Source organism: Balaenoptera musculus, chromosome 1 (genome assembly GCF_009873245.2).
Source record: "Balaenoptera musculus isolate JJ_BM4_2016_0621 chromosome 1, mBalMus1.pri.v3, whole genome shotgun sequence".
Taxonomy (NCBI): domain Eukaryota; kingdom Metazoa; phylum Chordata; class Mammalia; order Artiodactyla; family Balaenopteridae; genus Balaenoptera; species Balaenoptera musculus.
The window spans coordinates 56,087,381-56,102,720 of NC_045785.1; the positions used below are offsets into that span (position 1 = coordinate 56,087,381).

At 40.0% G+C, this 15,340-nt stretch overlaps 1 protein-coding gene and 1 pseudogene across 4 annotated transcripts in view; one reads left to right on the forward strand and one right to left on the reverse strand.

The window, feature by feature from the left end:
* AK4 (adenylate kinase 4) overlaps positions 1-7,226 on the forward strand; it is a 75,010-nt gene extending 67,784 nt beyond the window's left edge. For all 4 annotated transcript variants that reach the window (XM_036859331.1, XM_036859321.1, XM_036859341.1 and 1 more), the window contains one exon: positions 1,473-7,226. In XM_036859331.1, the coding sequence (XP_036715226.1) occupies positions 1,473-1,587 (115 nt within the window). In that variant the 3' untranslated portion in view covers positions 1,588-7,226. The remainder of the gene's footprint in view (positions 1-1,472) is intronic.
* Positions 122-1,054, reverse strand: LOC118898803 (annotated as a pseudogene).
* Positions 7,227-15,340: the final 8,114 nt, after the last annotated feature.

Here is a 15,340-nt window from a genome sequence, read left to right on the forward strand (position 1 = left end):
TCATAGTGTTCTATAGGAAAATCTCTAAAGATAACTTAATCTTTAGCGGGAAAAAAGTATTTAGCATTACAAATTTAAAATGCAAATTTTATATATGAATTCAGTAAGGAATACATTTAAACCTTACATTGCCACATAATCATCTATTTTGTGGAAAACAATAAAAATTATGTACTTTTTGAACATGTGTACATCAAAACCAAAAGGTTAATTTTTGCTTTTTCCTTTATTGGCAACTTTGATGCATTTTTAAGTTTTGGTTCCCAGAGGGCATTTTTTACAAATCTTGAAGCTGCCCCCCTGTCCAGCTTGCCAGCCTTTTTCTTGTCTGTTATTTCCTTGACTCTGTTCATGTATACTCTGATTCTTTCTAATTCTTGCTTTACTGGATGTTCCTTAGGATTGATTCCCTGAGTTGCCAAATAAACCCAAAACACTGAATTTAATGTGTAAGTAGAAACTAAATCCACTTTTTCGCTTGTTCGAATGGGTCCAACTTCTGCAACAACTCATTTCTAGAAACAGACATCATGGTCTTCAGCGTCTCATCCACAGCACCAGTGGAATTCTGAAACGTTGATAATTACCATGAATTTCTACAGGATAGTCTTCATTAATTTCTTCGCCTGCCATTATGACCAACTTGCAGGCCTTGCACTCCTGCCTACCTGCAATCAGTCAGCGGCAGTGACATCAGTGGTGCACCGGCTCTCCCCAGTTTTCATATTGGCAACAAGTTAAAAAAAATTTAACCTCATGGAAGCCAAACAAACCCTATATGTGGACTGCATTCAGGACAGCAGTATACAGCCTCTGCAATAATCAATTTCTGACCTTGTACCCCCCGAATAAGTTAGCAACCCTGTAGATATGAGGTTTCTGATCATATTATTAGGACACATCTTGTATTTCATGATCTATTGTTGTAAGTAATAAAGGTTTTAGAGTAGCAAGGATTGTCAGTGATTTGCTTTTTAAATGTGTATATTGAGGCAGATTTGGGGTTGTCCCTATAATGTTATTCTTTGATATGTTTTTATTATTTATTTATTTTTTAAAGGTTTTTTTTGTTTTTGATGTGGACCATTTTTTAAAGTCTTTATTGAATTTGTTACAATATTGCTTCTGTTTTACATTTTGGTTTTTTGGCCCGGAACCATGTGTGATCTTAGCTCCCCGACCAGGGATCAAACCCGCACCCCACTGCATTGGAAGGCGAAGTCTTAACCACTGGACCTCCAGGGAAGTCCCCTTTAATATGTTTTTAAAGGGGAGAAGAAAAGGTGGCACGATGGCAAGCTTGCCAGAATTAGTGGGGGTGTTGATACGTTTGTAGGGGCTGTTTTGGCACTCAGTGATGTGTGACATCGACAATGAGATTGTGCTTACATTATGCCCAGGATCTTCTTCTGCCCTAATATCATGTCAAAAGGAAACCTAAAATGCTTTGTATGTTGGACTTTGTTTTTCAGGAGCCGAGGAGTACTCCACCAATTTTCCGGAACGGAGACTAACAAAATCTGGCCCTATGTTTACACACTTTTCTCGAACAAGATCACACCTATTCAGTCCAAAGAAGCCTACTGAGCCCGCCCAGTGGAAGAACCAGGAAGATATGGTCATCCATTCAATTGTATGTGTAGTGTTGGTGCCATGTCCCAATTAGCAGCTAGCTGAGATAGCTTGCAGCATCTTTTCTAGTTTAAATGGTGAACTGCTATGAAAACTAATGAATAGAAAGAGTTAATGAAGAGGCTCTTCTCTGCCTTTCTAAAAGAGGGGCTACCTGCACATGTTTAAGATGTCCCTGCACATGTCTCAAGTCCTTCACAAGAAAGAAGGCAAGTACAGGCTGGATTTTAAGTGGTGTATAACCCAAGCTCTAGCTGATTTTCGACAGCCATGGTGTTGCCACAGTGGCCTTTTCACACGTGATGGTGGGAGGTCTCTGGTTCTCCCCAGCCCCCAAAGGCTGTTGAACCATAGCACCAGGAGGCCTGAGAATGCCAAGGGCTGTAGCTGCCTTTGTCCCAGGTTCTCTGGTATGTGCCCTCCTGGTGACAGTGGGGTTGAAGCTAAGCTCTCGGTGGTTGCTTCTCTGGCCTTGAGTCACTCTCCACGATTCATTTTTTCTGTTAGGAATGACGCCTTCTCTCTGCATCCATACTCAATAGAATCTCTCCTTTCCAGACATCCTGGAATGAGGGATTTGGCTTTTACTACTTTTATTAGACATCTGTTTTCTCCCTTCCTAGACTATTAAGTAATGCAGATTGTTCCTGCTTTTATCCCTCTCAGATTCCTTTCTAAGAGCTGAGAGCCAGGGGACTGTGTTGAATCTCTTTATGCACCAGGAACTGAGCTATGTGGAGGGTCTATTTAAACTGCTGGTCTGACTCTCATGGGCTGACACTGCTCCTTTCTTGTATTGTGGCAGAATAAAACCCTCAGAGTCTTTAGGGAACCCTCAAAAACTGGCAGATATTCACCTCCATAAATGTTAAAAGATCCTATCATATCTTATGTATAGAAGTAAATAAGACCATATGGAATTACTGGACTAAATGAATAGTTTAGCTTTTTAGTCAAGACAAAAAAAAATGTATTTTGAAAATGCTGCTAAATATTGAATGCTGACAGTGTTTTTCTCCTGTGAGTGACCCAAGCATATTATAAATAGTTGGTGAAGGGAATGGAGCCTGTGGGGTTGAGGAAAACGTTGCACTAGCCATGCCTAGACTGATGATGACAGGTTTACGATTATGGGATTTGACAAAAATCGTAATTTTTTATTCTATTCCAAAGATGCTTTCTATAGGGTGGCCATTAAGTCTAGAAATACAGATCATACCATTTTGTCATTCACTGAAATGTAGTATCAATAAACCATTTATTTAAGGATTTGCCTGGTTTCCAGACTTGGTGGCCATCTTTTATAATTCTTGCTCTCCTCTGGGAAGGACAATGAAATTTATTCCTGTTGCCTTAAAAATAGATATTCCTCTTCATGCATCGTGGTTGTCCCCAGGGAGGGTCCTTTACTATTCCTGGGAGTGACTTTTGTCTAACTCTTCATACTGGTGAGAAAACAAAAGAAGCCTATTTCAGCATAGGTGGTGTTAAAACACGTTATTTATTTTCCGAAGATGTCGCAGTGAATCCACAGTCAGTTCACTGACCCATGGCTTCTGTATGGTAGCCGTACATCTTCCTTACAAATACTTCCCCCACTCTTGCCAGTCCCTCTCCCTTTGTCCCTTCATGTGAATGTTCTTTGGCTACCTTGGTGGAAACACAGAGCAGTTTCCTCCTTATCCTCTGAATCAAAGTGAAATAAGATTATTTACTTTTTAGGTTCATGCATTTAAAATGCCCAGTTCAGGTATTTGAAACATCAGTGCATGATAGTGACTTTTTAGAAGAGTCGTGTTTGAATGCCAGTTGATGGGGATAGGGTGGAAATCAGACATGCAGATACAGCTCAGGTTTCCTGGGGAATCAGGCAAAGAGAAAAACAAGTCTGCTCTGAGGAAAATTGCGTCTGCCATGGAGACAATTTCCACAAAGTGGGAAAAGTAGAAAGTTAAGGTTATTACATGGATCATTCAGAAGAGGAAAGTGTGTGCTTTTTTGGAAGCGGAAAAATCTTCAGACCTCTTTCTTCACTTCTCTCAATGTTTAGCAGATGTTCCAGTGTAACCACTGGCTTTGGAGTTTTTGAAAGAGGCATGGGAAACGGCCTAGGTGGCCCCTGACCCCATATACTCTGCTTCTCCATCCTTCCCTCCCTTCTCCCTTCCAGCGAAATAGACACTTAGTGCCAGTGTCTCAACACTGTGCTGTTTCTGAGGTTGCCCTGCAGTTGAGGGCAATCACCTTTGCTAGGTGAGACCAATAAAAGCCAAACACTGTTTCTGTGGGCTTTGAAAGATGATGCTTGTTTCATGTTCACCTAAAAAATCTGCTTCTGGTTTTCTTCAACAAAATCTAGTTTTTCCTTCAGTGATTTTGTAAAAAAAAATAAAATTTTCTTGAAAATATTTTGACAAAGGTAAAATTAAAGGGATATCATTCTTTAGTTTTCCTTCTACTGCCACACATGAGGTTCCATTACAGTTAGGCAAAAAAGAGTAGTTTGGATGGTTTCTAAGATTCCTACGTGTCCCCACCTTCTGTGATTCTAGCCGGCTCTGCATTCATTTTGCTTTCCACTATCCTGACCGGCTTCCCGCTTACTTGGAACTTGAAAATATTGCTGTGTTTAATACACTCTAACACTAAAGCAAGCATATAATAGGTACCATTTATTGAAGGCCTACTGAGTGCTATGTACAGTTTTAGGACCTTTACAAACATCTCATTTAATCTTTCCAGCATCCTTTGAGATAGGCACGATTCCATGTTTATAAACAAAGAAGGCGAGGGTCAGAAAAGTAAAGCATCTTGCCCTGGCTCCTGCTGCCAGTGCACAGTGTAGACAGGACTCAAACCCAGGTTTTCCTGACTCTGCTCCTGGATGTTAACTACCTGTGTCCTGTCCCAAGCAAGGCAGGGCACTGAGCTGCTTGGTTTTGCTTATATTTCCAAGGGGCCTCACATCAAAAATAGCGGAGTTCACTATGGTGACATTCAGCTCTGTATGGGACTGTTCCCTTTTTTTTTTAATGTTTTTTTCTTTTGCTTAAGCAAAGGAAGCTGCTAGAGGAGAGTCTGAGCCCTTGATCCTCCATAACTACTCATTTATAAATAAAATGAAAGGCTGTCAAAGTAGGCTTGGGTCCAGGCTAATCTGTGGCAGAGGCAAGCTCATGGTCTTCACCTACCCTTTTGGTGTCCATGGTATTGTGCCCCTGAAGGGACCTTTATGCTTGAGCCACCTCAGCCGTGGGGCTCACACACACGCCTGGACTCGTGCAAGTTCACCAGACAAGACTCACTTTGCTTCCCTGACATCAGAACAAATCCCTCCCTCACTCCCACCCCGAGACAAGGCCCTGATAGTAACTGATCTTCCCTAAAGGGCTAGCAGGTGAACAAATGGTGACTGAGCCCCTAATACCCTTGACTTTCATACTATCTTCCCTGTATGACATTACACATGAACATGATCCTGAATGCCAAATCCACACCTCTGTCCACGCTCGGATGTGGTGGCAGTGCTTATCATGCACAGTTCTGGCAGAAATGGGATATTGGCTTCCTGTCTCACCTTCCTTCCACAGGGTCACTCCTGGCATCCTCCAGCAGCCCACCTTCACCCAGGCTGTGCCCCTCTCTTTGGTAGGGAAGGGCAAAAGGTAAGAATAGGCATAGGTGACAGAGGATTCTTGGGAGAGAGGTGATGCTGTGGTCTTTTCTGCCATTAATAGGTTGTTGACAGGATAAATTTAGATAGAAAGATGCCTATATATAAACCCATAAATAGGGTTTTTGTAAAATTTAGTTCACTGGGACCTGAGTTCAACATCTGACTTTGGCTATTCATTTAAAGAGGTCTTACCATCTGCTGGGGGTGGGGAGTGTCTCTGCCCAAATCATAAAGTCAGCAGATTTCCAAATATGTTAAGGTATCAGCATATTCTTGGTAGTTACTGTTTATTGGTACTCGGTGCTAAGTGTACTGCATCCATTGTGTAATTAAATCCTCCACAATTACCCTATGTAATAGATAGTATTATCTCAATGATCTTGCCTCCTTGTATTTAAAACCTGAAATAATCCTGTCTACTTAACCTTTTCCTTTACCTATAGGGATTAATCAGGAAATTCAAAAAGGCCTTTTTTGTACGTTTCTGTAGTTTGAGCTCCCTGTTCTCATGAATAGGTAAAACAATATATTTGCTCCCACCTGGAATCCTTGCTTTTGGCTCTGGTGCTGAGACAGGAAATGGGCACTGGGTGGGTCCTGGTGGTAGTTGCACACTGTATATACAGAGGGCATGTGTCTCATCTGTACTCTGCTGGGTCACAGGATCTCGGGAGGCATTTGTATCTACCTGATGAATTTCATTTCTTTTCATTTAATAGACGATATCTTTTCTCACTGCAGTAGTTTTACCAGAAAGGCAATTCATAAGACAGAGTTGTATTCGTAGTATGAATTGCTTTCTCTCTATTCCCCTCCATTTTCAGTACTCCTTGTCTGTTTGGTGTTTCAAAAGAAGAACCCAGTAGCAGAGACTTCTTTTAATAAGGGAATGTGGTCTGGTCCTAAGTTATCGTCCCTTTCCATAAATAACTGACCCAGTCTGGTTTCCAGATGAAAAGTGTGCAAGACCCAGGTGTCGGGGAGCCATGAAGCTGTATTTCAACTATGAGGAAAAATCTGCTTCCTGCATCTGTTGAGACATAATTACAATTGTTGAGAAATGCCGGACCTTATCTTTCTTTTAACAAGTTGCACAGTTCTTGCCAAAATAAATGCCATTATCTGTATGCTTCAGGGAATTCCCTAAATTGGTGTGTGTGTGTGTGTGTGTGTGTGTGTATGTGAGAGAGAGAGAGAGAGAGAGAGAGAATATTCATTCCTTCTTTGGTGATAATTAGGCTATTCCAGAAAGCACAGTGTTAATTCTTGACCTAAAAGATTTCCTGTTTAAACACATGTCAAAGAGCAGCGCACCTTAAAGATTCTCCCTGGGGTTGATGTGTGTCTAACTTCATTTCATAAAACCTTTCTTTTCTTCATTTAAAGCTTTGGATATAAAGTCAGAAATGTGTTAAATAAAAACAATGTTTTGTGTTTAATTTAGAGAAGAATAAAGGGAAGAAAAACAAAAACTCAGTCTTTATGTAAGCTCCAGGGTGTCAGGGCTTAGAGGGCTTTTCTAGTTTTATGAGAATTTATACTACTGATTTTTATATGTTCTTGTTTTTGAGATGAATAGATCTCGGGAAATTGTTGAGTTACAATGGCATTTCACTATGATCCCTCTCGAGCTTAAATCAGTTCTCTAACCTAATGACAACTTGTCTCTGGTTTACTGTCCTGTGAGATGTCAGCTCCATTTTCCTAGAAGTCGTGTGTTTACGATGAGTCAGTGCTTTTCCTCAGTGTGAAAGTTGTCGGCCCTCTTGATTTTGGTGTATGTGCTTAATTCAAAGATTCTAAACCTGTAGTCTAATCTGTACATGCTCTCTTAACTGTTAATTGTGTTATTGATTTTGCTTGAAGATCGATTCATACTTTTTAATTTGATAGAAATAAAGGTTTTTTTTTCTGCTTATTACTAGTGAGTTCATTTAACATTTCTGTAGCTTTTTACACTCGGCAATGTACATCTTCACAGATATTCTCATTTATGCCACTCTGCAACCACCCCATTATCAACAGTGTTTTCTCCAATTTGTAGATGGGGAAAATAGGGAACATGGCGTTCGCTGGATAAGGCGACAGTTGGTGGCAGAGTGAGATCCTGAAACCAAGAGTTATGACCCCGAGTCTCATTTTCTTGTCTGTTCATCATGTTGCCTTAACTTTGTTTACCCTCAAGCTCCTTATTTTCCAGCACTTTATTCTTAACATATTTTCATGGACTTTCTTTGGTTTATTCTTAAAACAGCTCGATGATGTGAGCAGATCCCATCATCACATCCTACACAGATCACATCCTACAGATTAGGAGACTGGATCAGAATATGTGAATACGTGACTCTAAGGTCCTAGAGTCCCGGCTTACTCAGCAGAAGCAGAACCCCCAGGCCTGTCTGGTGGGAGCTCGAGGCGTGGAGGAAATACAGCCTCTTCAGGAGAAGCTCCCTGTGGCAGGGAGAGTGGCAAGCGCCCTGGCTTCTCCCAACCTCATCTTCTCCTGCCTCCTAAAGGGCCTTCCGTTAGCTGCAGCCAATCAGAAGCCAGCTGACACAGGCCCTGTGGCAGGGAGAAGGGCAAACACCCAGGCTTCCCTGGCCCTGAAAGGTGAACTGGACACGATGGCAATGTGGGAGATTGTTTTCAAGTTCAAACCATTCACCTTTCAGGAGGATTTTACATCTCTGCCCCATTGGCTTCATGCTTGGGTATGTGATGTGCTTTAGCCACTGGGCTGTGAGCAGAAATGAAGGTGCCGCTTCTGAGCAGAAGCCTTGGGAGCCAGAACATGGGCACCCATCTCTCTGTAACGAGACTGGCAGCCTTATGGGGCTTTTCTTTTACCTGAATCCTGAGGTGAAGACTTGGAGCAACGCTGTAGCCAATGATGGACGAGCAGTGTGCATGAAAAACAAACCTTTATTTTTATAAGCCACTACGATTTGGGCGGAGTTTGGTACCATAGCATAATTCATCCCAAGCTGACTGATAGAAATGGGTCCGAGATGAGTGTGTCATCCAGTTATAACTTTCTCTTAGCAACACTGTTAGGCTGTGGGGCTGCAGAGATGAATAAGACCCAGTTTTTGTCCTTGACCTCCTTACAGTCTCCTGGAGGGGATGGACACGATTAAATAACTACACATAACTGTTGGAGTTAATCACTGGATTACACTTGACAGAATATAGGTGGAGTGACTCTTGGCTGGCTAAGTAGAGACCAAGAGAGAGTTAATATTTGAGCTGAGTGATGCAGGAAAGAGGGAACCCAGGCCAAGGGGATGGGATCTGTATGGACGTATAAGCATGTATGCCAGGTGGAGGCCAGGACTGGGGAGATAAAGGTAAGATCAAGTTGCATTGACCTGGTCTTAAAATTTGCAATAGACAGTACAGACTCTGCTGGGAAGTGACTTATCCGATTTGCATGATAAAATTGTAATTGTACTACAGGTCTGAACTAAGATGTAGGGTTCACCAAAAAGGAATGGTTGGATTATAACGAATGCCTCCAGGGGAGAGTTAAATGCCTCCAACGGAGAAGTCAGGAACAAAAATGAGTGAAACGAGAGTGAGGAGAGGTGGTGTGGAGCGGCAGGGTCTGTGAGGAACTGCGGGACACTGCTTTTGCTGAAAGGGGAGCCACTGTGTGAAACCTTTTTTTTTAATTAATTTTTTTTGGAGTAGAGTTGCCTTACAATGTCGTGTTAGCTTCTACTGCACAGCAAAATGAATCAGCCATACATAGACGTATATTCCCTTGAAATCTTATTTTTAAATGTTGGCAATTTAAACGTTAGAAAACATTGCACGGGCCAAACAGCATATCATTTTAAGCTGGTGTGGGACTTCTGGATCAGAGGCACTCAAGAGGTAGGAATGAGGGTCTTAGTCTAGATATCTATGAAGTGAGGGGGTAGGATATGTAAGGGTAAGGCACAATGAAGGGGACGATTTTCTAATTTTGATGGCCAAAAGAAATGCATAGTTATGTAGAATTTTGCTTTATCAGAGAACAACACCTGTTTAAATAAATCACTTGAGTTTTTTCTCCCAGAGTTCAACTGGGTATGATTTTCCCCATATTCATTTCAGCCACTGAATATGTAAGCAACCAATAATTAAACGAAAACCATACCCATACTTGAGGGAACCTACCTAAACTAGTTATGTTGTATATGCATTTTATATATGTGTGTGTAAATAGAATTATATATGTATATGTGTGTACATATATGCATATGTTACAGAAGATAACAGTTACAGTTTACTGAAGGTTCACTCTGTGGTGGCAGGCAATGGGCCAAGCATTGTGTACCAGTTATAGATGATGAACCTCAGGCTTAGAGAAATTAAATAATTTGCTCAAGACCACCTATTCAGTAAGTGGTAGAATGAAGACTGCAACTCCAGTGCTCACTTACGATTATTCAGCTGTTCTTCCTCATTCTGACTCTCACTACCCAAAGACCCAGAAGGACCACAATTAAGGGCCCTGCAATCAAGGCATCTTTGGCCTTGGGCAGGACTTGCAGGAGTCAGGGTGGAGAGCCTTGCCACTTGGAGGTGACTAGGACCTGAGCAGTGTTGCGTTTCTCCTGTGACCAGCTTTTCTCCTAGCCAGTATCCTAGCGCCAGTCCCTTTAACAAGGCAAGAAGACCTCCCATGGAGAGATTAGGTCTCATATCCCATCAGGCATTGCCATCTTACACCCCCATTCTAAGTCCATGCACCCTGAGCAAATGATTCCCTGCCAAGGAGGAATCAGGGATACAAAAAGGAATGGTCCATATCCAGATTAGTCAAGACACATCAGCCACTCTCTTCACATAATGGTCCAAATACACTGACCACTCTAGATCCACTATGTTATATTCCATCAACCACCCTGGGTGCACTGACCATCTCAGACTACTCCGGACATGTTGACCTCCAAGATGTACCCTGGGCACATTGATCATATGCACTCAGCACAATATGGAAGCCTTCTATCAGCCCAGCAGGGTCAGGGAGGAGGGGGTACAGGCTAACATTGCTAAAAGACCTGAATGAACCATCTTCCATATTTTATCTGTATATAAAAAAAAAAAAACTGTTGTGTTTCCCCCATATGAAGCCAATAAAACAGCCCAATTATTTAGTGTTCATATGAAAACCTTACCTAAAAATTTATAAATGTTGGTATTTATCAATAGAGGTTAGATGGTGAGGGCTCTTTGAAGATGACATGCCTCAATCTTACTGTTTCTACATGTCTTCCCCAAACTATAGAGATCAAGGAAAGCAAACAAAATCACAATTAACTCACCACATAACACAATTATATCTACCACATAACCAGGAAACAGAGGACTGCAAACTCTCATTGCATTTGAGTGGAGAAATAAATATCTGTAATTAGTAGCATGGAGCCCATGTGGAAATGGAGAGTGAGGCAGGGATTATTTGGAAAAAGAAGAGTGCAGTGGCATCCCAGAGAGTCCCACACTAAGTGGAAAAATACTGAGGCCAGCCATGCTGGATTAGAGACCTCACTAATGGGAGAAAGAAGGGGCTTGAAGGTACATGGGTCTAAATGTTTCTAAACATGTATGAAGAGGTGTAGCTTCTGGGAGAGAACAAGGAGCTTGGAAGGAGGAGATATCTCTTGGATAGTTAGTGACGAAGAGAGAAGAATAAAGAAGTTGGTGGAAATTAAGTTTTTCTAAACTCTCCCTAATCATCCTTCCTTATCCCATAGAGCCTCTTCGTTAAAGAAATTGTATTTCACTGTACCAACTGAAGAGGGCACTCTTGAACTAAGAAACTAGTAAGTCACTCAAATCCTTCAACCCTATCCGTAGAAACATCTGGACCAGAAAAATCCAAAAGTCTTGAAAATGAACAGGTGAAAGCAGCCAACATCCACACAAAGTCACTTTCAAAAGGAAATAGAGAATCAAGAATCTTCAGCTGATGAAAACACCCCAGACCCAACCTTAAACCAGAAGAAACTGTAGTACAACACTCCAACATGAATCATATAGTTAGACAAGGCATAAAAGTTATGAAAAAACATCACGAATCAGTAATTCACAAATGCAAAAGAGAAGTGGGCACAAAAAAAGGTGTGAAATAAGAATTGGCTGAATGCAGAAAAGAAAGTGATTGAAATGACAATGATCTCCAAAATGAGGACTAAATTACAAGATGTACAACAGGGAATAGATTCAACAAAGTACGCAAAGGAGATATGGAAAAGTGAAATGAAAATTTCCATGAGGATGAAACAAAATAAGAAAAAGTGAAAAACTCAGAAAGAAAATAATGGCTATAGAAGATAGACAAAGAAGACCTAATACACCTATAACTGATTCTGTAAAGAAGAAAAACAAATAATAAAGCCAATGTTTAAAGCTATAATTCAATAAAAACTTACCAATAAATAAACAAATAAATCCTGAATCTATATATTGAAAAGGACACTGTATATTGAAAGTTACACTGTGGAACTTTGAAAATTGACTCAGAATAGTCAACTTTAAGACATATTCTTATATGTCCAGGAAAACTCCTCTAAACCTTCAGGCAAAAAGACCAAGTGATTCAATGTACAAACCAAACCAACAATGGCACAATATTTTCAAGGAAAGAAAGTGTGAACCAAGGATTTCATGTCTAGCCAAGCTGGCCTTCAGTTATCAAGATGTGGCAAAAAAAGAGAGAAAGTTTATAGTTGATGACTGTGGGTGAAGGGCACCAGGGGTAGTATTCTTTTAACTTTTCTACAGATGGGAAAAACTTTAATTACTAAGTTGCAAAAAAATTTTAACTTTAAAAATGTATTGACTATTTTGAGTATTTACTGATTTCTTAATTCCTCCCTCTCCCCAGCCCCTGGTAACCACTAATCTACTTTCTGTCTATGGACTTGCCTGTTCTGGACATTCCATGTAAATGGAACAATATATGTGGCCTTTTTTGCTTGGCTCTTTCGCTTAGCATCATGTTTTTAAGGTTCATCCATGTTGTAGCATGGGTCAGTACTTCATTCCTTTTCATGGGTGAATAATATTCTATTATATAGGATATACCACATTTTGTTCATCCAGTCATCACTTGGGTTGTTTCCAATTTTTGGCTATTATGAATAACGCTGCTATGAACATTTGTGTACAAGTTTTTGTGTGGACATACGTTTTAAATTCCCTTGATTATATACTTAAAACTTAAGTTCCTGGGACAAACGTATGGATACCAAGGGAGAAAGGGGGCGGTGGGATGAATTGGGAGATTGGGATTGACATATATACATTATTGATACTATGTATAAAATAGATAACTAATGAGAACCTACTGTATAGCACAGGGAACTCTACTCAATGTTCTGTGGTGACCTAAATGAGAAGGAAATCCAAAAATAGCGCATATATATATACGTATAGCTGATTCACTTTGCTGTACAGTATAAACTAACACAATATTGTAAAGCAACTATACTCCAAAAAAAAAAAAAAGAATTAAGTTCCTGGGTCATATGGTAACCCTATGTTTAACTTTTTAAGGAATGGCCAAACTGTTTTCCAAAGTGGCTGTTACCATTTTACATTCTCACCAGCAATGAGTTCCAGTGGGTTCCAATTTCTTCACACTCTTGCCAACACTTGCTATTGTGTCTTTTTTATTATAGCTATTCTTGTGGATGTGATCTTACTGTGATTTTGATTTACATTTCCCTAATGACGTCAAGCATCTTTTCATATTTCATTATTGGCCATTTGTACGTCTTCTTTGAAGAAATGTCTATTTAAATAATTTGCCCATTTAAAAACTGGATTATTGGGCTTCCCTGGTGGCGCATTGGTTGAGAATCTGCCTGCTAATGCAGGGGACACGGGTTCGAGCCCTGGTCTGGAAAGATCCCACATGCCGCAGAGCAGCTAGGCTCATGAGCCACAACTACTGAGCCTGCGCGTCTGGAGCCTGTGCTCTGCAACAAGAGAGGCCACGATAGTGAGAGGCCCGCGCACCGTGATGAAGAGTGGCCCCCGCTTGCCACAACTAGAGGAAACCCTCGCACAGAAACGAAGACCCAACACAGCCAAAAATAAATAAATAAATAAATAATAATTAAAGGTGCCAATAATTAAAAAAAAAACTGGGTTATTTGTCTTCTTATTGTTGAGTTGTAAGAGTTCTTTATATACTGCATACTAGACTTTAATCAGATATAAGATTTGTAATATTTTCTCCCATTGTATGGGTTGTTTTTTTCACTTTTTTGATAGTGTCTTTTGAAGCACAACAGTTTTTAATTTTGATGAAGTGCAGTTTACCTAATTTTTCTTTTGTTGTTTGTATTTTGGTGTCATATCTAAGAAACCATTACCTAATCCACAGTTCAAAAAGATTTATCCCTATGTTTTCTTCTAAGAATTTTATAATTCTTACATTTAGGTCTTTGATCTAAATATTATGAGTTAATTTTTGTATATGGCATAAGGTAGGGGCTCCAATTCCTCTGCATGTGGATATGCAATTGTCCAGCAACATTTGTTGGAATGACTATTCATTCTTTGTTGAGTTGTCTTCGTACCTTTGTTGAAAATCAACTGACTATAGATATATGGTTTTATTTCTGGACTCAATTCTCTCCTATTGATCTATATGTCTATCCTTATGCCAGTACTACACAGTCTTATTTTTTAAATTTTTTAAAAATTTATTTGTTTTATTAATTTTTGGCTGTGTTGGGTCTTCGTTGCCGCGCATGGGCTTTCTCTAGTTGCAGTGAGCAGGGGCTACTCTTTGTTGTGGTGCACAGGCTTCTCATTTGCGGTGGCTTCTCTTGTTGTGGAGCATGGGCTATAGGCGTGTAGTAGTTGTGGCGTGTGTGCTCAGTAGTTGTGGCTTGCAGGCTCTAGAGTGCAGGCTCAGTAGTTGTGGTGCAGGGGCTTAGTTGCTCTGTGGCATGTGGCATCTTCCCAGACCAGGGCTCGAATCCGTGTCCCCTGCATTGGCAGGCGGATTCTTAACCACTGCACCACCAGGGAAGCCCACTACACGGTCTTTTTTTTTTCTATACCTAAAGTTAAATTCTGTTTTGAGAACCATTCCTCCCAGGTCATAGAAACTTTTTATTTCTTTATTTTTTTACACAGCAGGTTTTTATTAGTTATCTATTTTATACATATTAGTGTATATATGTCAATCCCAATCTCCCAATTCATCCCCCCCCACTACTTTCCCCTCTTTGTGTCCATACATTTGTTCTCTATATCTGTGTCTCTATTTCTGCCTTGCAAACCGGTTCAACACACTCTTGATTACTGTAGATTTGCAGTACATTTTGAAATAGAAAATGTGAGTCTCTAAGCTTTTTTTTTTTTTCTTTAATTTTTATTGGAGTATAGTTGATGAGTCTCCAACTTTGATCTTCTCTTTCAGGAATGTTTTGGCTCTTCTGGGTCCCTTGAATTTCCATTTGAATTTTAGGATCAGCTTTTCAATTTCTGCAAAAAATGACAGCTGGGATTTTGCTAGAGATTGTATTTAATCTGTAGATCCATTCGGGGAGTATGGCCATTTTAGCAATATTAAGTCTTCCAATCCATGACCATGTGATGCATTTCTATTTATTTAATTCTTCTCCAGTTTCTTTCACTGATATTTTGTAGCTTTTGGTGTACAAGTCTTTTGCTATTTTTTTAAAAAATTATTTCTAGGTATTTTATTCTTTTAATGTTATTGTAACATTGGAATTGTTTTCTTAATTTCATTTTCAGATTGTTTTTTGCTAGTACAGCTATACAATTAATTTTTGTATATTGATGTTGTGTCCTGACATCTTGCTAAATGCCTTTTTTAGATCTAATAATTATTCTTTCTCACGCTCAAATCATCCCAAATTTGGCAAGTAGGATCCTTTTCAAGTTGTTCTTGTTTCTTTTTGACATGGTTCCATTGGTGACTGAACACTTACTTGATTGTTGGCATAAGATTTCACAGTGTCATCTTGTACTTTCCCTTCTAAGACCTGGAATTAGTCA